At 42.6% G+C, this 24,293-nt stretch overlaps 1 protein-coding gene across 1 annotated transcript in view; it reads left to right on the plus strand.

Moving 5' to 3' along the window:
- Positions 1–24,293, plus strand: part of LOC139449510 (LIM domain only protein 7-like) — a 170,381-nt gene that overhangs the window by 81,281 nt on the left and 64,807 nt on the right. The window contains exon 4 of the mRNA XM_071230934.1: positions 9,180–9,289. Coding sequence (XP_071087035.1) covers positions 9,180–9,289 — 110 coding nt within the window. The remainder of the gene's footprint in view (positions 1–9,179; positions 9,290–24,293) is intronic.

Consider the following 24,293-nt stretch of genomic DNA (forward strand, 5'->3'; position numbering starts at 1 on the left):
TGCCATAGAAGGCGACTCTGCTTGTCGTAGGGGATCAGGTGGTCAGGCTTGCTTGACTTGGTTGATGCATGTCATTGTACCCAAATGCGTGGTTCAATGCTCATGATGTCAATCAATGGATTGTCTGGTCCAGATTACTTTATTTACACAGACCGCTGTCATATAGCTGAAATATTGCTGAGTGAGGTGTTAAACAACAAACAAACAAATAAACAAACAAACAAACAATTGTAATCTCACATTTGTTCCAAACAAAGACTTCCCCTGAAGAGAAACGTGGTAGTTTGTGACTGTGCATTGGACATAGTATAGCATAACCCCCCAAAGCTGTTCCAAATAATGGAGTTTGTGTATTACACTGTGACATATCTTGGTCTCATGCTTCTTAAAGTTTTATATCGATATCAATAAATGGCTTCCTTTGATTGTGTGATGCTTCCTCCACCTTGCTCCAGTCACACACAGTGAATGCTGCTGCTGTAGCATGCCTGCCCACTAGTACAGCTAACAGGCAGGATGAGCCTCCACACGTCGCCGCCGCCGCCGGAATGTGGCTGTATGGCTGATCCCTCCTTGGACACTGGCCAGCGCAGCATGCCAACCATATTTTGTGTGTTTCATCTTTTGTTAACACCTGTCTGATTAGTCTTCCCCAGCCCCAGTTTGCTCTTGTTATTCTTGCAAACAGTTGACATTAAGCTTATTGTGAGGAATTCCATTTTTCCTTGCTACATCAAAATGCAGAGATTTACATGCAGGCAAAGCCTTTGTAACAAGACAATAAGTAGTGCATAAACATTCCAGTTGGGTGTCACATTGATGTCTGGGCCCCTCCTGTTGTCATTGGCTGTAATTGTGGGCAACTAGATATGTAAAGCTAGATTCATTAATTGTCAACAAATGTGTATTTTCCATTTAGCTCTGTCATGTGTGTTTCTCTAATATTCTGGAGGAATTATTTGTTACAATATCATCACAATATAACTATTTTGATTTGAAACTGCTCAAATAAGAAAATCTCAATTTGTTTTTTCAAGTCACAATGATCAAAGATAACTGATCATGACTGTCTCACTAGGAGACTGTAACATGTCTGGTTCTGTGTTAGCATACAGGGCACATGATCTTACTTCACGACTTCCCACCCTGTCTATTCTGATGTTGTGAAGAGATCAACACACCCATGATTTTGTCCTTATGAATTGATTAAGTGTTGAAAGATTCATAGTTTGCCCCATGAGATTGTGGGACAGTAAAGTATTAGCAACACTGGTATGTGTAGCTGCGACAAATGGCTGTCTGTGACAGTTGTGGACATGAGGACCCAGGATTGTTTTGTCAAAAGGTGTCCTCCCCACTGTACTTCATACTCAGTTCTGGGGGAACATGGGCTTCCCACAAGAAACAAGCTTGTATGGCTGCATTATAGCAGAACATTGACACTTTGATGCAATGGAGGTAGGACAGACTGAAGAAATGGGAGAAATGATCCCCACCATCGGGGAATAATGACACCATATCAGTCCCTGTATCTGACCACCCAATCCTCTCATGACCAGCATTGGATACTGGGGACCTGTTTTTACCCAGAATGCTCACAGGGGCATTAGAAAATAACTGATATGTGAACATAAGCAAAACGCAAGGGATGATTTACCCTGAAGACTGCCTCTGTGGTCTAGTGGTAGAGTGTCAGGTGGGGGGTTCGGCCCCTGACCATATCATACCAATAGGCGTTAAAAGATGGTATTTGTTGTTACCCTGCCTGGCGCTTGTAATTAAGGGGCTAAAACAAGGTCTGGTCGTCTCAGATTTGGTACACTATGTCTGAGTTGGGTATTCATGTTAAACTCTGGCATGGTATCTCAGTGGGCATGCACTATAAAATTGACATTGGTCCATGCTAAGACAAGCAGACATGTGAATGCACGTTGCTATATATGTGCAATAATCTTGATCGCTGTGTTAAACTCCATTTCATCTAAGCTGTAAAGGATGTGATGATTTACCATGTAGAGCATGTGATGATTTACCCCATAGAGCATGTGATGATTTACCCCGTAGAGCATGTGATGATTTACCCCCTAGAGCATGTGATGATGTACCCTGTAGAGCATGTGATGATGTACCCTGTAGAGCATGTGATGATTTACCCTGTAGAGCATGTGATGATGTACCCTGTAGAACATTTGATGATTTACCCTGTAGAGCATGTGATGATTTACCATATAGAGCATGTGATGATGTACCCTGTAGAACATGTGATGATTTACCCTGTAGAGCATGTGATGATGTACCCTGTAGAACATGTGATGATTTACCATGTAGAGCATGTGATGATTTACCCTGTAGAGCATGTGATGATGTACCCTGTAGATCATGTGATGATTAACCCCCTAGAGCATGTGATGATGTACCCTGTAGAGCATGTGATGATGTACCCTGTAGATGATGTGATGATTTACCATGTAGAACATGTGATGATGTACCCTGTAGAGCATGTGATGATTTACCCTGTAGATGATGTGATGATTTACCATGTAGATCATTTACCCTGTAGAACATGTGATGATTTACCCTGTAGAGCATGTGATGATTTACCATATAGAGCATGTGATGATTTACCATGTAGATCATTTACCTTGTAGAACATGTGATGATTTACCCTGTAGAGCATGTGATGATTTACCCTGTAGAGCATGTTATGACTTACCCTGTAGAGCATGTGATGATTTACCCTGTAGAGCATGTGATGATTTACCCTGTAGATCATTTACCCTGTAGAGCATGTGATGATTTACCCTGTAGATGATGTGATGATTTACCATGAAGATCATTTACCCTGTAGAACATGTGATGATTTACCCTGTAGAGCATGTGATGATTTACCATATAGAGCATGTGATGATTTACCCTGTATATCATTTACCCTGTAGAACATGTGATGATTTACCCTGTAGAGCATGTGATGAATTACCCTGTAGAGCATGTTATGACTTACCCTGTAGAGCATGTGATGATTTACCCTGTAGAGCATGTGATGATTTACCCTGTAGATCATTTACCCTGTAGAGCATGTGATGATTTACCCTGTAGATGATGTGATGATTTACCCTGTAGATGATGTGATCATTTACCCTGTAGAGGATGCGATCATTTACCCTGTAGAGGATGTGATCATTTACCATGTAGAAGCGATACACAGGAAATGGAGGAGAGTTTCTTATCATCCCCCGTGTGACTTCATTATGAAGATTGTTTCTATGACACACCTGCTGATCTGAGCACATACCATGCATTCCAGCAACATCTGTTGTGTCAGGAAAACATTGACATCTCTTATATAGGCCCAGCTGGTGGTTTCATATACTTTGGCCATCACGTGTAAACATGTCCAGGGGAGATAACCAGGTCACATAAAGTAGGGAGTAATTGTGATAGTTTCAGGCCACTCGTCCAGGCGACATTGCTATATGTATATATTCTCTGGAGGGGTTGATAAGAGGGATATATTTTTGTCTCAGTCAGTCAGTGTATTTTCATGCTTTCAATGCTTCAAACCTGGGCTTATACCACCTACTTTGTATCTCCCTGTGTAGCCAAAGTATTCACTGACAAGGATTGAGTCATTAATAAAATCAATCCTAATGATATATAATGTTGTACTTTGGTTTAGGGTGGCTGACAATGCAGGTACATGCTACAAGCAGGCAAGGGTTGACATAGCAAGCTTGCCTGGGGATGAGTATCTAGCTGTAAGCAGTATTCAAAACTGAGCAGGAAAGTCAAGGGGTCCTTGTCATAGCCTGAGTATTAAAGGTTTAGATGGTCCCAAGACTGCGTAACTCCTGAGGATGTCTGTAATGTTCTATGTGTGGGTGTCTTGTAATGTGCTATGTGTGGGTGCCTTGTAATGTTCTATGTGTGGGTGTCTTGTAATGTGCTATGTGTTGGTGTCTTGTAATGTACTATGTGTGGGTGTCTTGTAATGTGCTATGTGTGGGTGCCTTGTAATGTTCTATGTGTGGGTGCCTTGTAATGTTCTATGTGTGGGTGTCTTGTAATGTGCTATGTGTGGGTGTCTTGTAATATACTATGTGTTGGTGTCTTGTAATGTGCTATGTGTGGGTGTCTTGTAATGTACTATGTGTGGGTGCCTTGTAATGTGCTATGTGTGGGTGTCTTGTAATGTGCTATGTGTGGGTGTCTTGTAATGTACTATGTGTGGGTGTCTTGTAATGTGCTATGTGTTAGTGTCTTGTAATGTGCTATGTGTGGGTGTCTTGTAATGTGCTATGTGTGTGTGTCTTGTAATGTACTATGTGTTGGTGTCTTGTAATGTGCTATGTGTGGGTGTCTTGTAATGTGCTATGTGTGGGTGTCTTGTAATGTGCTATGTGTTGGTGTCTTGTAATGTGCTATGTGTGGGTGTCTTGTAATGTACTATGTGTGGGTGTCTTGTAATGTACTATGTGTGGGTGTCTTGTAATGTGCTATGTGTGGGTGTCTTGTAATGTACTATGTGTGGGTGCCTTGTAATGTTCTATGTGTGGGTGTCTTGTAATGTGCTATGTGTTGGTGTCTTGTAATGTACTATGTGTGGGTGTCTTGTAATGTGCTATGTGTGGGTGCCTTGTAATGTTCTATGTGTGGGTGCCTTGTAATGTTCTATGTGTGGGTGTCTTGTAATGTGCTATGTGTGGGTGTCTTGTAATATACTATGTGTTGGTGTCTTGTAATGTGCTATGTGTGGGTGTCTTGTAATGTACTATGTGTGGGTGTCTTGTAATGTACTATGTGTGGGTGTTTTGTAATGTGCTATGTGTGGGTGTCTTGTAATGTACTATGTGTGTGTGTCTTGTAATGTGCTATGTGTGGGTGTCTTGTAATGTACTTTGTGTGGGTGTCTTGTAATGTACTTTGTGTGGGTGTCTTGTAATGTGCTATGTGTTGGTGTCTTGTAATGTGCTATGTGTGGGTGTCTTGTAATGTGCTATGTGTGGGTGTCTTGTAATGTGCTATGTGTGGGTGTCTTGTAATGTACTTTGTGTGGGTGTCTTGTAATGTACTATGTGTGGGTGTCCTGTAATGTACTATGTGTGGGTGTCTTGTAATGTGCTATGTGTGGGTGTCTTGTAATGTGCTATGTGTTGGTGTCTTGTAATGTACTATGTGTTGGTGTCTTGTAATGTACTATGTGTGGGTGTCTTGTAATGTACTATGTGTGGGTGTCCTGTAATGTTCTATGTGTGGGTGTCTTGTAATGTGCTATGTGTTGGTGTCTTGTAATGTGCTATGTGTGGGTGTCTTGTAATGTACTTTGTGTGGGTGTCTTGTAATGTGCTATGTGTTGGTGTCTTGTAATGTACTATGTGTTGGTGTCTTGTAATGTGCTATGTGTGGGTGCCTTGTAATGTACTATGTGTGGGTGTCTTGTAATGTACTTTGTGTGGGTGTCCTGTAATGTATCATGTGTCAGAATGTTACATATTTGTAGTGAGTGAAAAACACTATTTGGAAAAAAAGTATTGATACACAATGAAATGTCGTTTTTCAACTAATGATACATCTGTACACAACCCCATTTGGTTTAGAATGCAGAGTAGTGTACAGTAGGTAGGGTTTCAGACACATGCATTGTTCAGTGCATTTGATGCTGTTGCAGATTTTCTGCATGTTTATACATACAAATTCATACTGAAACATATGAAGACTAGAAACTATGACCAGATCTTGTCTGCTGTGGTATTAGCTGTGTCATTGTGAGAATGTCATGTCAGACAACTCTTTCAGAACTTGCTGGGGGCATGAGTGGCACATTCATCTAAGGCGCTGCAATTTGTTGTGCAGAGTTGTGTCCCTTGGGCGCACAAGAAACCTATGATTGTTGGTTCCAATCCCTGCTCGCCCGATTATGTTTCAAGGTTTTTCAGCACCACACCCATGCTTGAGGGTTTCTCCAGAGTAGTAAACGTCTGGGACCTGCATCACTTCGGTCTTTCCTCCCACATTAAACTGACATGCCGTGATATTACTGAAATATTAATCAAAGTGGCATTAAACCCAACTCACTCACTCACTCACTCACTCGCTCACTCACTCACTCACTCACTCACTCACTTGCTGAAAACCTGCGTGTGATCTGTTTGTATACATCATTCTTGTGATGATGGGATTTGGAGTTTTGGTGCCTGTATCATGTTGATAAGGAAAAGTAAAATAGTGTGAACATTCCTGTAAAACACTCTTAAAGGGGCACTGATCTAAAGCAATTCCCTGGGACTGGTTGTTGCCTTTGTTATTGTTTTTTCCTGTGAGTACCCGGATGATATAGCAGAAACCTAGACTAGTTCGCAACCTGCGCTGCGCAATTCGTAAGCACATTTGTCACTTTTATTGATAGTATAAGGGCGTATGGTCACATTGATCAACAAAATGAAATACAGTTTTGGAAATAATAAGGCAATGTAGGTATCTTTGTGTGTAGCATCGGTAATGGTGACGAAGTTTTGATAAGTCACTTGCTTGGTAATTGTGCGATTTTCGTTCCTTGTTCGAGGAATGTATCCGTGAATATCCACACAAAGGAACAATATCCAATACGTCTGCAGCTATACAATGAAACGTATTCGATGTCACGTGTCTCTGTAACAATCGATTATTTTAAAATATATATATCATTTCGGGATAATATAACCCGTGTTCGTTTCTCAACTGATCACTTAGATTGTTTCAGGTGTTTCACGTAGGTGTCAAGTCTCAAAGGTCGGCTGAGAAAGCCCACGTGACAACTATTTTCATAACGTCCACGGTTCCTAAAAAAATCCATTGAGTTAGATAACAATGAGCAATTAATCAACGTATTATTGGTTAACCCTTTGAACAAAGTATGTTGTTATTACATCGGCACTTCACGCAAGGATATGTGTTTATTCCCTTTGTTTTAGTAAACCTAGACATGTAAACACTCACTTCTGAGATATCCACCGTGCAAGATAACAGTGATTAATCAATCAATGTATCTTCTGTTAATCCTTTGATGACTACGAACGATCCGCTGATTTACAAAAAAAAGTAAATCAACTGATCATTCATCTCTTGCTGGGCTGCCCCTTGCATATTACATAACACACATTTCACCTCACTTTAAACCTGGATTTAGATTGAATAATTACCCCAGACACAAGAAATGCCAAATGGGAACCTTCGTCAGGTATTTGGAGTGGTGTACCACTAATAATACCTGTAATAAATTCATTAACTGAGCATCAAGTGAATGACGACAAATACACAAGTGTAGGGGTTATACCAGAAAACTTGAATGATAACAAGGGAGTAGTAATCGTATTATCAACGCAATCCGAAATCCGAAAATGGATACTTTTTTTTAAAACTATAACAATCTGGGGTATTTCCAAATGACGACAACCGATGAGCTCCATCGTTCTTTTTGTCTGTTTGTTTAGGCTGAAGAAATTAATTACCATGTCCCCTTTGTCGAAATCTTTATAGATCACGGTTAGCCAATCAGTGTTCAAAAATGGGTAAAACAAATATTGTCCCAAGTTTATTTTGCTGTCCTTGCAGACGGAAGCCCAGTCTCTTGTCACGCTCAGTTGCGTTGCGTATCATCCGGGTATTCACGGGGAATAAAACAATAACAAAGGCAACAACCAGTCCCGGGGATATGCTTTAGATCAGTGCCCCTTTGAATATGTTACAATTTGACGTTCATATAGGTGAATTTTAACATTGAAGACATCACTTACCAGTATAAACAAATCAATGTTTTGTTTCATTCATCCCTCGATATATCAGCAATTGTTAGGAAATAAGGCATGCAAGGATATTTCAAAAGAAAATCTGTAGTAGTTCAGTAAAATGTACATGTTACATATCCAAATGCTTCAACTCGATTGCTAAATTTATTATGAGACTCATTAATCAAGACAAGTCAGGTAAGACTATTTTGTGCAAAGAATTAGTTTTTTTTATTTAAACATATTTTATTCACAAAGAAAAGGATTGAACACAAGTTTCAGCGATTGCACCAACTCTCTGCTGTGTAAACCAACTACGACCGAATCAATAGTAGATCTTGGAGAATATTATTTCAGCATGCATGCACGCACGCACGCACGCACACGCACTGCTATATAAGTGTAATAGTTATGGACCACGTTAAACCCCATTTCACCTCACCGCACCTCACCTCACGACCTCCTAGTAGCCCAACACGCACGCACGCACGCACACAGCTATTTGTGTGTAATAGTTATTGACAATGTTAAACCCCATTTCACCTCACCGCACCTCACCTCACCACCTCCTAGTAGCCCAACACGCACGCACGCACGCACGCACGCACACAGCTATGTGTGTGTAATAGTTATTGACAATGTTAAACCCCATTTCACCTCACCACACCTCACCTCACCACCTCCTAGTAGCTCAACACGCACGCACGCACGCACACAGCTATGTGTGTGTAATAGTTATTGACAATGTTAAACCCCATTTCACCTCACCGCACCTCACCTCACCACCTCCTAGTAGCCCAACACGCACGCACGCACGCACACAGCTATGTGTGTGTAATAGTTATTGACAATGTTAAACCCCATTTCACCTCACCGCACCTCACCTCACCACCTCGTAGTAGCCCAACATGCACGCACGCACGCACACAGCTATGTGTGTGTAATAGTTATTGACAATGTTAAACCCCATTTCACCTCACCGCACCTCACCTCACCACCTCGTAGTAGCCCAACAGTTTCATGCTTGCATTTACTAATAGCTCAAGAACATTTCCACCCATTAAAGTGTTGACTCAGAGTTGCATACACTGCGTACACATCTGCTGAAGCTACTGTACCTCCTACAGCTACTTTTTGTCTCAAAGAATCCAAAAGTTTGTATGTCTGACTGTTATAATCTTGCAATAAGTGATAAAATAGTTTCGAGATTTTCAGGTCACGCTATCAGCTTCACCCCTGACAACCTGAGGATGTCTTGGTTATCGGAGTTATGGTGGTAAAAAACTGAACTAAAAGGCATTTGACATACAAACAGTCCACATTGGAGAGTGCCTTGGAGCAGTGACCATGGAGTGACACTATATAGTTGGGGACAGATTGGTTCTAATTATTTATGAACTTACTTTTATCTAATTACAGGACAACCTGAATGTGTTTTTGACCTCTTTGAAGAACCATTTTGGTCTCCCAGACTCACATCTGTTCGATGTTGCTGACCTGGAAGACTTGTCACAGAGAGCAATAGCAGAGTAAGTACAAGAGACTTAGACCATGTCAGCTATAGCAGTGTCATTGTGTTGGTACAGTCACGCAGAGCTGTAGTACAAGAGACTTAGACCATGTCAGCTATAGCAGTGTCATTGTGTTGGTACAGTCACACAGAGCTGTAGTACAAGAGACTTAGACCATGTCATCTATAGCAGTGTCATTGTGTTGGTACAGTCACACAGAGCTGTAGTACAAGAGACTTAGACCATGTCAGCTATAGCAGTGTCATTGTGTTGGTACAGTCACACAGAGCTGTAGTACAAGAGACTTAGACCATGTCAGCTATAGCAGTGTCATTGTGTTGGTACAGTCATGCAGAGCTGTAGTACAAGAGACTTAGACCATGTCATCTATAGCAGTGTCATTGTGTTGGTACAGTCACACAGAGCTGTAGTACAAGAGACTTAGACCATGTCAGCTATAGCAGTGTCATTGTGTTGGTACAGTCACGCAGAGCTGTAGTACAAGCGCCTTAGACTATGTCAGCTATAGCAGTGTCATTCTGTTGGTACAATCAGCAAGAGCTGTAGTACAAGAGAATTAGACCATGTCAGCTATAGCAGTGTCATTCTGTTGGTACAATCAGCAAGAGCTGTAGTACAAGAGACTTAGACCATGTCAGCTATAGCAGTGTCATTCTGTTGGTACAGTCACGCAGAGCTGTAGTACAAGAGACTTAGACCATGTCAGCTATAGCAGTGTCATTCTGTTGGTACAGTCACGCAGAGCTGTAGTACAAGAGACTTAGACCATGTCAGCTATAGCAGTGTCATTCTGTTGGTACAATCACCAAGAGCTGTAGTACAAGAGACTTAGACCATGTCAGCTACAGCAGTGTCATTGTGTTGGTACAGTCACAGCAAAGGGTTTAATCAGACATGTAGAGAAACATCTTATGCATGCTGAGGTTATACGATCTAAATACTTTTGTACATGTGATGACAATCCTACAACATTTTTGCGTTCACTGTATGACTTTCTACCTTGGTGACACTGGTGAACACAATATTGATTACTCCGCATGGTATGCGACCAGCTCACATTTTTTCTGCATCATTAATCAAGCCTCCATATCAGTTATTGGATGTCATGTTAACAAACTTCCACGTAGCGAATAGTTCTCAAGTTCAAACTTGTTGCTACTAGACAAAATTATCTACTTATGGTATTCAGGACTCATCATGATTTATTATATCAATAAGGTTAACATGATGATTGTGTCCCAGGTACCTTGTAGAATATTTTGTGATCAAGTGACAGTTTTGCAACTGTGCAATATATATGCTCTGCCCTATGAGCTCTGCCCTACTACAATCATTAACTGTGATATTTGTCACAGTGTTATGAAGGATATCATGGCAGCTGTCTGTCACAGTGTTATGAAGGATATCATGGCAGCTGTCTGTCACAGTGTTAAGAAGGATATCATGGCAGCTGTCTGTCACAGTGTTATGAAGGATATCATGGCAGCTGTCTGTCATAGTGTTATGAAGGATATCATGGCAGCTGTCTGTCACAGTGTTATGAAGGATATCATGGCAGCTGTCTGTCACAGTGTTATGAAGGATATCATTGCAGCTGTCTGTCACAGTGTTATGAAGGATATCATGGCAGCTGTCTGTCACAGTGTTGTGTAGGATATCATGGCAGCTGTCTGTCCCAGTGTTATGAAGGATATCATGGCAGCTGTCTGTCACAGTGTTGTGTAGGATATCATGGCAGCTGTCTGTCACAGTGTTATGAAGGATATCGTGGCAGCTGTCTGTCACAGTGTTATGAAGGATATCGTGGCAGCTGTCTGTCACAGTGTTATGAAGGATATCATGGCAGCTGTCTGTCACAGTGTTATGTAGGATATCGTGGCAGCTGTCTGTTACAGTGTTATGAAGGATATCATGGCAGCTGTCTGTCACAGTGTTGTGTAGGATATCATGGCAGCTGTCTGTCACAGTGTTATGAAGGTTATCATGGCAACTGTCAGACCCAGTGTTGTGTAGGTTGACCGTTGTTTGGGACACAGTGTTAGTGTGCTTTAGGTTGACAGTACCCTCTGAGGGTTGCCTGTCACAAACAAGCAGCCTTAGATTACCAATCTGTAGATCTGTTGAATCTTTGGCCAAACATATTTCTGGTGTTACTGGATAATTTAAGTACGAAATATGATGTTTGGGCTTATTCTTCTTGTTACTCCAGTTACACACTGGGTGTGTACCAGGCAGAACTAGGTATACCTGTCACTGATATATTTCCTTTCCTTAGGCTCAAAACACTTGAAATCAATGTCGAGAAGATGGTATGGTACTTAATTCCTATTGACTTTCTGAGAAGAAAGCAATTATTTATTTCTGTGGGTATGTATCTGTAGTTGACAAACAGCTGCTAGGCATGGTCGCACATGAGACTTGACTCACTGTGTTATCTGTCTGTGGTGACTCCTACATTCTCAATGTACCTGAATGGATCACTGCATATGAGACAGCAAGTCTATGGATATAAGATTCAAGGAGATCATGTTCTCACTGTTGATTGTCATACCCAGAGGAACTTCAAGTTTGATCTTTTACATGTCAGTTTTACAGTGATGAGCCCTGCTATATACAGCCCTGAATTTCCACAGCCCCACAAGGTGGCCGACTGGCTATGGTAGTTCAAGGCTATAAAAAATAATAGTCTTGGTTCTCAGGCACCGCCTGCACCATCTTAAATTTCGCCGAACGTTTTGTTTTATTTCCATTTTATAAAACAAACAAACAAATCCTTAAATATTCCAAGTCCAGAGGTACTCAAATACTGAATTCAAGTATTTTACTCATCAAGGAATACATTTTTTTAGGGAGGCCCTTTCGCAGGTTGATTTGACACAACTGTTTATTTGGTTACATACTCGTAGACACCGCCTGCCCGCACTATATGTTAAAAAACCATTGCCTGAGAACCAATTCTTTTATTTTTTTAAGCCCTGCTCATGTCAGTGTGTGGCCTGTTCATACTTATAACCCTGTTCATATTTATTGATTTCAAACCATGATTTTCAGTTAAATCATATAAATGTTATATTTTGTATGTGGTCAGATGCAGTTATGTACAATATTCAGTGTTTTTTGTCCACAAATATTTATTATACCTTTGTCAAGTTATTTTGTATGCTTTCTTTCCGTCTTCTTGTGACAGTGTACAAAGTCTGACATCAATAGCTTCTGATTTGATATTTCTTTGTTAGACCATATCCCTCAAGTTGGTGAAGTATATTTTGCAGTCAAATATTTCAGATTTTCTCCGATTTTCAAGTAAACAATGGGAACAAATAAGATTAATCAGTGACAGTGATAAAATGTCTTGTTGTCTGGATATAAAAAGTAGTTTGTAAAAAAATGTTATACCTGAGCAACAATGAAAGCTATGGATAGCAAATACACACTGAAATATGAGGTAAATGATACATTGAAATTTGAAATATGATGTATTTGATACATGAAATATGCCAGTCAAAGTAATTTTTAACATCATTTCTTTCATTCCTATTCTAGTTCTGAGGAATATGCCCACCACATGTTCATATGAAATAACCTGAGCTTAATGAAATACTTTGAAAAGATCAAATCTTCAGAAGAGAATACTCTTGTACAACAACATTGGTATAGAATTCCTGTTTGTGACGTAACTCAGTAATGAGTAATGTTCGCTTTGCGGCTGCTTCAATAATTTCTTGCTGCTGCTGCTGCTGCTGCTGAAGTGAGGGTCAAGTTACGTAGATGAGCTGTGGTTTCACCCCCTTCTCAAGTTGATCCATCTCCAGTATCTGTCAGTGTTACACCGCCCTTCTCAAGGTGATCTTGTTCCAGTATCTATCAGTGTTACACCGCCCTTCTCAAGGTGATCTTGCTCCAGTATCTATCAGTGTTACACCGCCCTTGTCAAGGTGATCTTGCTCCAGTATCTATCAGTGTTATACAGCCCTTCACAAGGGGATCTTGCTCCAGTATCTATCAGTGTTATACCACCCTTCTCAAGGTGATCTTGCTCCAGTATCTATCAGTTTTATACCACCCTTCTCAAGTTGATCCATCTCCAGTATCTATCAGTGTTACACCGCCCTTCTCAAGGTGATCCTGCTCCAGTATCTATCAGTGTTACACCACCCTTCTCAAGGTGATCTTGCTCCAGTATCTATCAGTGTTATACCACCCTTCTCAAGGGGATCTTGCTCAAGTATCTATCAGTGTTACACCGCCCTTCTCAAGGTGATCTTGCTCCAGTATCTATCAGTGTTACACCGCCCTTCTCAAGGTGATCTTGCTCCAGTATCTATCAGTATTACACCACCCTTCTCAAGGGGATCTTGCTCCAGTATGTATCAGTGTTACACCACCCTTCTCAAGGGGATCTTGCTCCAGTATCTATCAGTGTTATACCACCCTTCTCAAGGGGATCTTGCTCCAGTATCTATCAGTGTTACACCACCCTTCTCAAGGGGATCTTGCTCCAGTATCTATCAGTGTTACACCACCCTTTTCAAGTTGATCCATCTCCAGTATCTATCAGTGTTACACCGCCCTTCTCAAGGTGATCTTGCTCCAGTATCTATCAGTGTTACACCACCTTTCTCAAGGTGATCTTGCTCCAGTATCTATCAGTGTTACACCACCCTTCTCAAGGGGATCTTGCTCCAGTATGTATCAGTGTGACACCACCCTTCTCAAGGGGATCTTGCGCCAGTATCTATCAGTGTTATACCACCCTTCTCAAGGTGATCTTGCTCCAGTATCTATCAGTGTTACACCACCCTTCTCAAGGGGATCTTGCTCCAGTATCTATCAGTGTTACACCACCCTTCTCAAGTTGATCCATCTCCAGTATCTATCAGTGTTACACCACCCTTCTCAAGGTGATCTTGCTCCAGTATCTATCAGTGTTACACCACCCTTCTCAAGAAGATCTTGCTCCAGTATCTATCAGTGTTACACCACCCTTCTCAAGGGGATCTTGCTCCAGTATCTATCAGTGTTACACCACCCTTCTCGGGGTGATCCATCTCCAGTTTCTATCAGTGTTACACCGCCCTTCTCAAGGTGATCCTGCTCCAGTATCTATCAGTGTTACACCACCCTTCTCAAGGTGATCTTGCTCCAGTATCTATCAGTGTTATACCACCCTTCTCAAGGGGATCTTGCTCCAGTATCTATCAGTGTTACACCACCCTTCTCAAGGGGATCTTGCTCCAGTATCTATCAGTGTTATACCACCCTTCTCAAGGGGATCTTGCTCCAGTATGTATCAGTGTGACACCACCCTTCTCAAGGGGATCTTGCTCCAGTATCTATCAGTGTTATACCACCCTTCTCAAGGGGATCTTGCTCCAGTATCTATCAGTGTTACACCACCCTTCTCAAGGGGATCTTGCTCCAGTATCTATCAGTGTTACACCACCCTTCTCAAGTTGATCCATCTCCAGTATCTATCAGTGTTACACCACCCTTCTCAAGGTGATCTTGCTCCAGTATCTATCAGTGTTACACCACCCTTCTCAAGAAGATCTTGCTCCAGTATCTATCAGTGTTACACCACCCTTCTCAAGGGGATCTTGCTCCAGTATCTATCAGTGTTACACCACCCTTCTCAGGGTGATCTTGCTCCAGTTTCTATCAGTGTTACACCACCCTTCTCAAGTGGATCCAGCTGCATTATCTATCAGTGTTACACCACCCTTCTCAAGGTGGATCCATCTCCAGTATCTATCAGTGTTACACCGCCCTTCTCAAGGTGGATGAATCTCCAGTTCCTATCAATGTTACACCACCCTTCTCAAGGTGGATCAATCTCCAGTTTCTTTCAGTGTTACACCACCCTTCTCAAGGGCACATCTTACTACACATCTACCTGCATATACCTGGTGTGGGAGTCGATACAGACACATCTCACTACACATCTACCTGCATAAACCTGGTGTGGGAGTCGATACAAACACATCTCACTACACATCTACCTGCATATACCTGGTGTGGGAGTCGATACAGACACATCTCACTACACATCCACCTGCGTATACCTGGTGTGGGAGTCGATACAGACACATCTCACTACACATCTACCTGCATAAACCTGGTGTGGGAGTCGATACAAGCACATCTCACTACACATCTACCTGCATATACCTGGTGTGGGAGTCGATACAAACACATCTCACTACACATCTACCTGCATATACCTGGTGTGGGAGTCGATACAGACACATGTCACTACACATCTACCTGCATATACCTGGTGTGGGAGTCGATACAAACACATCTCACTACACATCTACCTCCATATACCTGGTGTGGGAGTCGATATAGGCACATCTCACTACGCATCTACCTCCATATACCTGGTGTGGGAGTCGATATAGGCACATCTCACTACACATCTACCTCCATATACCTGGTGTGGGAGTCGATATAGGCACATCTCACTACACATCTACCTCCATATACCTGGTGTGGGAGTCACTACAGACACCAGGTATTTGCAGGTAGATGTTGTGTTTTCATGGGGATGTGGAACGTGTCTGTATTATCTAAGTGACAAGTGTCCAAAAAAATGTCGACAGTGAGCTATTTGCCATGTTTTGCAGTAATCTATTGTCGCTAGTGGGTAAATATTTGTACAGCAGTCAGGAACATTCCTCCAGCTAAACGTAACTCAGTGAGAGTGGAAGGGACAAAACATTGCCACATCATGTTATGCTATTTGGCATTAACTGTAATGATGGTCATTTCAAACTTTTTTCGAAAAGTTGTTTATTGACTTTTGTACACTACTAACCCTGCTCTCCACTATATTTGCCTGAAGTCCATCCAATCCCACTGAAAAGACTTAGATGAGTGATAATTCATGGTTATCCTGTGATATCATTCACAAATTATGTTTCAGTGCACAGCTTTAATATTATTCACATAGTATTTACTTTCACAGTGTTTGTTTAATGTTTTTTTCACCTGAAACATTATGTTGCCCCTTGTTTTCTTTTCCTTTATATATGCTGATTGAAAACTACCCATCAAGTAATATTAGCAGACATTCCTCACTACCTATTCAGGTGTGCAGTGTTTATTTACATTGATACACATATGTGTCCAACTCTGCATACCTGGATGCTGACACATGCATGTGTATACACGTGGCCACCGAAGGACATAACATTGAAGTATACAGTACACATGAATACCTGTGTAATATCAACTATAGGACATGATGCAGGTGGAGCTGTGTAGACCTGGGTTATATCAACTATAGGACATGATGGATGTGTAGCTGTGTAGACCTGGGTTATATCAATGATAGGACATGATGCAGGTATAGCTCTCTAGACCTGTGTAATATCAACTATAGGACATAATGCAGGTGGAGCTGTGTAGACCTGTGTAATATCAACTATAGGACATGATGGAGGTGTAGCTGTGTAGACCTGGGTTATATCAACTATAGGACACGATGGAGGTGTAGCTGTGTAGACCTATGTAATATCAACTATAGGACATGATACAGGTGTAGCTGAGTAGACCTGGGTTATATGATCTATAGGACATGATGGAGGTGTAGCTGTGTAGACCTATGTAATATCAACTATAGGACATGATACAGGTGTAGCTGTGTAGACCTGGGCAATATCAACTATAGGACATGCTGCAGGTGTAGCTGTGTAGACCTAGGCAATATCAACTGTAGGACATGATGCAGGTGTAGCTGTGTAGACCTGGGTAGTAACTATAGGACATGCTGCAGGTGTAGCTGTGTAGACCTGGGCAATATCAACTGTAGGACATGATGCAGGTGTAGCTGTGTAGACCTGGGTAGTAACTATAGGACATGCTGCAGGTGTAGCTGTGTAGACCTGGGCAATATCAACTGTAGGACATGATGCAGGTGTAGCTGTGTAGACCTGGGCAATATCAACTATAGGACATGATGCAGGTATAGCTGTGTAGACCTGGGTCATATCAACTGTAGGACATGATGGAGGTGTAGCTGTGTAGACCTGGGTAGTAACTATAGGACATGATGCAGGTGTAGCTGTGTAGACCTGGGTAGTAACTATAGGACATGATGCAGGTGTAGCTCTGTAGACCTGGGTAGTAACTATAGGACATGATGGAGGTGTAGCTGTGTAGACCTTGGTAGTAACTATAGGACATGATGGAGGTGTAGCTGTGTAGACCTGGGTAGTAACTATAGGACATGATGGAGGTGTAGCTGTGTAGACCTTGGTAGTAACTATAGGACATGATGCAGGTATAGCTGTGTAGACCTGGGTCATATCAACTGTAGGACATGATGGAGGTGTAGCTGTGTAGACCTGGGTAGTAAGTATAGGACATGATGCAGGTGTTGCTGTGTAGACCTGGGTAGTAACTATAGGACATGATACAGGTGTAGCTGTGTAGACCTGGGTAGTAACTGTAGGACATGATTCAGGTGTATCTGACAACAACCACTCAGATAAACAACAAAATTATGCAATTATTCAACATTACGAAATGCCATGCCTTTCCGAAAATGAGCGTCTGTGAGCCATTGATATGCTTGAAGCAGGATCGAGTCAATGTGATGTTGCTAGACAATTTAACGTCCACAGAAACACCATTTAGTATTTATGGCAACGTTGGCAACAGACGAATGCAGTCAGAGACCATCCTCAGAGTGGCAGGCCACACGTAACCAATAATCAACAAGAAAACTGGATTCGAAAAACACACCTACGAAATCGATTCCAGCCAGCAACAGTGACTGCAAGAAGCATCCCTGGCCTTCGTTGTCCCCTCAGATGTGCAGGGATTGTCACCAGAAGACCCGCCAGACGTCCCATTTTGACAGGAAACCACCGTCAAGCATGTCTACAGTGGTTCCGACAGCGTTTACGCTGGACGGTCATGCAGTGGGGACAACTTCTATTCACTGACGAGCCTCGTTTTCACCTCAGCCACAGGGATGGAGGGATTCGAGTGTACCGACGTCGAGGTGAATGTTACATCAATCATTGTGTCATGGAAGAAGATTGGCTTGGGGGCGGCAGCATTATGGTATGGGGTGGGATTACAGCAAGACAGAGGACCCGTTTGATAGTGGTAGAGGGAAATCTCAATGGACAGCGCTACCGCGACGAGATCATCTGTCCTGTTGTTCGACCGTTTTTGCGTTGTCATGGCCCAGGCATTACCTTTGAACATGACAACGGCCGGCCTCATATTGCTCGACTTGTTCAGGATTCTCTTCAACAAAACAATGTGAATGTCATCCCTTGGCCGGGTTGCTCCCCTGATCTCTCACCCCTCCAGCACATGTGGGATGAGATGAAGATGTGTTGCTCGCATTGCAACCAGAGGTGGACACACACGCTATTGATTTGTAAATTGACATTTTGGCATGTTCATGTTTTTTATTAAATCAAGCATTTTCTGAAGTCAGTTTGGCAAATTAAACCATTTGAACACTTACAGGAGTCTTTTATCTGTTGCAAACCAAAATTGTTTCAGATTTGGTAAAAAACATAACTTTGCATTAAATCTTATTCAATGTCACAGGAACTTTTGTTGTTTAGTATACTTCAGACTGATGAAGTAAAAAGAAATTGCCTGCCACAAAACTTTCATTGTTGCAAGGTGTTTTTCTTAAATAAAAATTCAGGCTCATAGTTGATACAAACTTTCCCCCAAGTGGAAGTGTGTGAAGGAAGGTTAATCCTTCTTACAGCTAAGAGTGTTTACACATGTGAATGTCAAGGTCCTGTGTTACTCTGGTTTCCTGGGGCGGTCGGGTAGCCTAGTGGTTAAAGCGTTCGCTCGTCACGCCAAAGACCCGGGTTCGATTCCCAACATGGGTACAATGTGTGAAGCCCATTTCTGGTGTCCCCCGCCGTGATATTGCTGGAATATTGCTAAAAGCGGCGTAAAACCAAACTCACTCACTCACTCACTCACTCATAAATGTACTCCTCAACATTCTCTCCATTCACATCATTAGGTCCCTTACTTTTTGTCAAAAGTACAAGATAGTGAATGGCCACATTGTATTTATCATAATAGAGGGGAGATAAGTATGTCCATAACTGGATCATTGAGGAATCCAAGAACTTCCTTTGCTGCACTGGTTTCTCTAATCAACATGGAAGTCTTCTGCTGCACTGGTTTCTCTAATCAACATGGAAGTCTTCTGCTGCACTGGTTTCTCTAATCAACATGGAGGTCTTCTGCTACACTGGTTTCTCTAATCAACATGGAGGTCTTCTGCTACACTGGTTTCTCTAATCAACATGGAGGTCTTCTGCTACACTGGTTTCTCTAATCAACATGGAGGTCTTCTGCTACACTGGTTTCTCTAATCAACATGGAGGTCTTCTGCTACACTGGTTTCTCTAATCAACATGGAGGTCTTCTGCTGCACTGGTTTCTCTAATCAACATGGAGGTCTTCTGCTACACTGGTTTCTCTAATCAACATGGAGGTCTTCTGCTACACTGGTTTCCCAGAGATACTTTCAATGTCAAGCTGTTTCAGTATTCTTCACATGCCTAATTAAGGACCTTAACACTTAATGCAGAAAGTTTTGCTGGATTACTTTTTTGCAACACTACCGGTAAAACCAGAGACTAGAATTGCCAGCTGGAGATGTGTGTTCATATGGAAGAGATACCTCCTGACTGGTTATTGAACTTTTGTATTTAATGTTATGAAGAAGGTGGAGGCAGCTGAGTAGGAAGAAGAAGGAGTCAGCTGTGGAGGGAACAGTATTGTGTTTCTCTCTATGCATTGATGCTTGTCCATTCACATGTGGATCAACATGTGAGAGGAAGTGGGTCAATGATTCTGTGGTAACTCTTGATGCACACAAATGCTACCTATTCACTCATTATAAACACTCATGAAGTTTCTCTTATTCCTCATTCTTGCCATTACTGACATATTCATACTGTAATATTGTTTGTGAGAAGTGAAATAAGAGGTTGGAACTGAAATAAGAGGTTGGAATTGGCTCTCTTTCTTAAGATATGTTGTGGGGAAAAAAATGTTTTGTACTTCTTGACTATGCTTTGCATTAAATGTGACAGTTCTACTACACCATATATGTTCATAAAACAAGTGCAGTAAATGTCCAACAAGGCATATACAAGCTTAACATCACTACTGTAACATGGTCTTAACAAACTGCTACGAGCATTCCTGCTGTCCTCTACCTATGTTAGTGTTATTGTGGGAAGAGTACACATTCTGCAGTTGACAGTAGCCTGTATGAAGCTTGCACTGGCCTTATGGAGGCAGCCACATAACACAACCTAGCCTTGTAATGATCCGGTCATTCAAGCTGATAAGACCAGGACATATTTGTCCATGTTTTCTTCCACCCGAATGGTTGCAGCATGAGTCACCAGGTCTACACATGTAGGCCAAGAGCGATTGGGGTGGGGGGCTGGGAGAGGGACTGGTGGCATTTGGGGTGGGGGGCTCGGAGGGGGACTGGTAGCATTTAGGGTAGGTGGGCTAGGGACTTGGAAGCTGGAGCAAGGGCTTGAGAGCTGGGCTGGGGGCAGGGACTAGAGATGAGAGTTGACTGAAGGGCAGGGGCAGGAGACTTGAGAGCTGGGCAGGGGGCAGGGATGAGAGATGAGGGAAGGGCAGGGCCAGGGGCAGGAGACTTGAGAGCTGGGCTGGGGGCAGCTACTAGGGATGAGAGTTGACTGAAGGGCAGGGGCAGGAGACGAGAGCTGGGCAGGGGGCAGGGACTAGGGATGAGAGCTGAGGGCAGGGCCAGGGGCAGGAGACTTGAGAGCTGGGCTGGGGGCAGGGACTAGGGATGAGAGTTGACTGAAGGGCAGGGGCAGGAGACGAGAGCTGGGCAGGGGGCAGGGACTAGGGGCAGGGACTAGGGATGAGAGATGGGGGCAGGGGCAGGGGCAGGGGCAGGAGACTTGAGAGCTGGGCAGGGGGCAGGGATGAGAGATGAAGGAAGGGCAGGGGCAGGAGACGAGAGCTTGGCAGGGACTAGGGATGAGAGCTGAGGGAAGGGCAGGGGCAGGGGCAGGGGCAGGAGACTTGAGAGCTGGGCTGGGGGCAGGGACTAGGGATGAGAGATGAGGGAAGGGCAGGGGCAGGAGACGAGAGCTGGGCAGGGACTAGGGATGAGAGATGAGGGAAGGGCAGGGCCAGGGGCAGGAGACTTGAGAGCTGGGCTGGGGGCAGAGACTAGGGATGAGAGTTGAGGGAAGGGCAGGGTAAGGAGACGAGAGCTGGGCAGGGGGCAGGGACTAGGGGCAGGGACTAGGGATGAGAGATGAGGGAAGGGCAGGGGCAGGAGACGAGAGCTGGGCAGGGACTAGGGATGAGAGTTGATGGAAGGGCAGGGTCAGGAGACGAGAGCTGGGCAGGGACTAGGGATGAGAGATGAAGGAAGGGCATGTCCCAGGACCTGCACTCACACAACAAGCTATATGCATATTCATTATTCTATTTATTTCTTACCAACAGCTATAAAATGTCAAGATAAAAAATTATATATTTAGACATTAAATGAAACATTAATATTTTTGTGGTATACTTATGGCAGAGTGCAGTTCATACACTATCACACTACACTGCCTGTTGGCAGCAGTGCCATTCCTCGTGGTGTCCATAATATTTGTACAATTTATTACCTCTTGTCCACAATGACTTGATGGATCTGGGATTTTGTGTGGATGTTTGTTACTGTAAGAAGGTTCAAGGTTGTTCATAAAAATCATGTGAAGATTAGGGTTGGAATTGATCTTCAGGAACCCAAGCTTGTCGTATGAGGCAACTAACAGAATTGGGTTGTCAGGCTAGGTGATTTGGTTGATGCATGTCATTGTTTCCTAATTGCGTAGATAAGTGCTCATGATTTCAATCACTGGATTGTCTGCTCCAGCCTTGAAATTCTGGGTCACTGTATGTATGTAAAAATGTCTCCATATGTTTGTTTAAGGCATCATAATCAGAAATCAATTATTGTATTCCCAGCAGCCTTGTAGGATAATATTAATTCAGTCTTTGTAAACACTTATTCCTTTGAAACCACTGCACCGCTTTCCGACCAGTGATGTGTTCAAGATAGGTTTAAATCTGATTTTCATTATGGTCACAATTGCAGCCTTATTGGGACTATATTTTGTTCAAAGTGTTTGTAATTTGGTATATGTTCAGTTAGTAGTAGGACTCAACAGCAGCCTTATTGAAACATATAATATGGCCATTTATTAATATTTTAGTCATTTTTAAACAAAATAAATTAATTTGAATATGTTCAGTTAGTAGTTGGACTCCAAACATATGTTCAATTTCTCAAAATACATTTCTTTGGCTCTGTAGGCATTTTCTCCTCAGAATTGTCAGACCCAAAGCCAGAAACTGAACTTTAATATGTATGCTTCTCGTTATGATGCTATCCTATTTTGCAATTTACAGAGAAAGAATAGGCACAAAGAAACAAACTTCTAAGACAAATGGTTCTGAGAAAACATACCAGTTACTCGTAGCAGATTAAAGGCTTCCTCATTGAAAGTGTTTTCAACAGTCGAGCACACTGATGAGACGTACAGTGAGCTGACTGCTAAGAAATATAGTGTATGTGGTGATACATGAGGCCACAAGCAGGGTACATAGGAATAGGTAGCAGAAGTACAAAGAAGGTCAAGGTGCCATGTCCACATCTGAACAAAACATTGTCTATCCATGGCAGGTAATGTGTTAACATTGTCTACCCTTGGCAGGTGATGTGTTAACATTGTCTATCCATGGCAGGTGATGTGTTAACATTGTCTATCCATGGCAGGTGATGTGTTAACATTGTCTACCCTTGGCAGGTGATGTGTTAACATTGTCTATCCATGGCAGGTGATGTGTTAACATTGTCTACCCTTGGCAGGTGATGTGTTAACATTGTCTATCCATGGCAGGTGATGTGTTAACATTGTCTATCCATGGCAGGTGATGTGTTAACATTGTCTACCCTTGGCAGGTGATGTGTTAACATTGTCTATCCATGGCATGAAAACACATTTGTTACATAGGTTAAGACCTGTGTGAAAAGGCCAGTCGGAAACATCAATGTGTTTACCACTATTTTTGTACCATCCTTCCTTTGTTATATGATTCATTATACAACTAACGGATCGTCAGAGCAGTGCAGTTGAAAATGCCCCCGCATAAGGAAGTCCTGTTTGAGAAAAAATGTCAGTGTAGTGTCTGCTTGTTGGAAACACTGTGTTAGTTCCCGGGTAGTGTCTGCTTGATGGAAACACTGTGTTAGTTCCCGGGTAGTGTCTGCTTGATGGAAACACTGTGTTAGTTACCGGGTAGTGTCTGCTTGATGGAAACACTGTGTTAGTTCCCGGGTAGTGTCTGCTTGATGGAAACACTATGTTAGTTCCCGGGTAGTGTCTGCTTGATGGAAACACAGTGTTAGTTCCCTGGTAGTGTCTGCTTGATGGAAACACTGTGTTAGTTCCCTGGTAGTGTCTACTTGATGGAAACACTGTGTTAGTTCCCGGGTAGTGTCTGCTTGATGGAAACACTGTGTTAGTTCCCGGGTAGTGTCTGCTTGATGGAAACACTGTGTTAGTTCCCGGGTAGTGTCTGCTTGATGGAAACACTGTGTTAGTTCCCTGGTTGTGTCTGCTTGATGGAAACACTGTGTTAGTTCTCGGGTAGTGTCTGCTTGATGGAAACACTGTGTTAGTTCCCGGGTAGTGTCTGCTTGATGGAAACACTGAGTCCGTTCCCTGGTAGTGTCTGCTTGATGGAAACACTGTGTTAGTTCCCGGGTAGTGTCTGCTTGATGGAAACACTGTGTTAGTTCCCTGGTAGTGTCTGCTTGATGGAAACACTGTGTTAGTTCCCTGGTGGTGTCTGCTTGATGGAAACACTGTGTTAGTTCCCGGGTAGTGTCTGCTTGATGGAAACACTGTGTTAGTTCCCGGGTAGTGTCTGCTTGATGGAAACA

This window comes from Haliotis cracherodii, unplaced genomic scaffold, assembly GCF_022045235.1.
Source record: "Haliotis cracherodii isolate W230 unplaced genomic scaffold, xgHalCrac1.p SCAF_8, whole genome shotgun sequence".
Classification (NCBI taxonomy): domain Eukaryota; kingdom Metazoa; phylum Mollusca; class Gastropoda; order Lepetellida; family Haliotidae; genus Haliotis; species Haliotis cracherodii.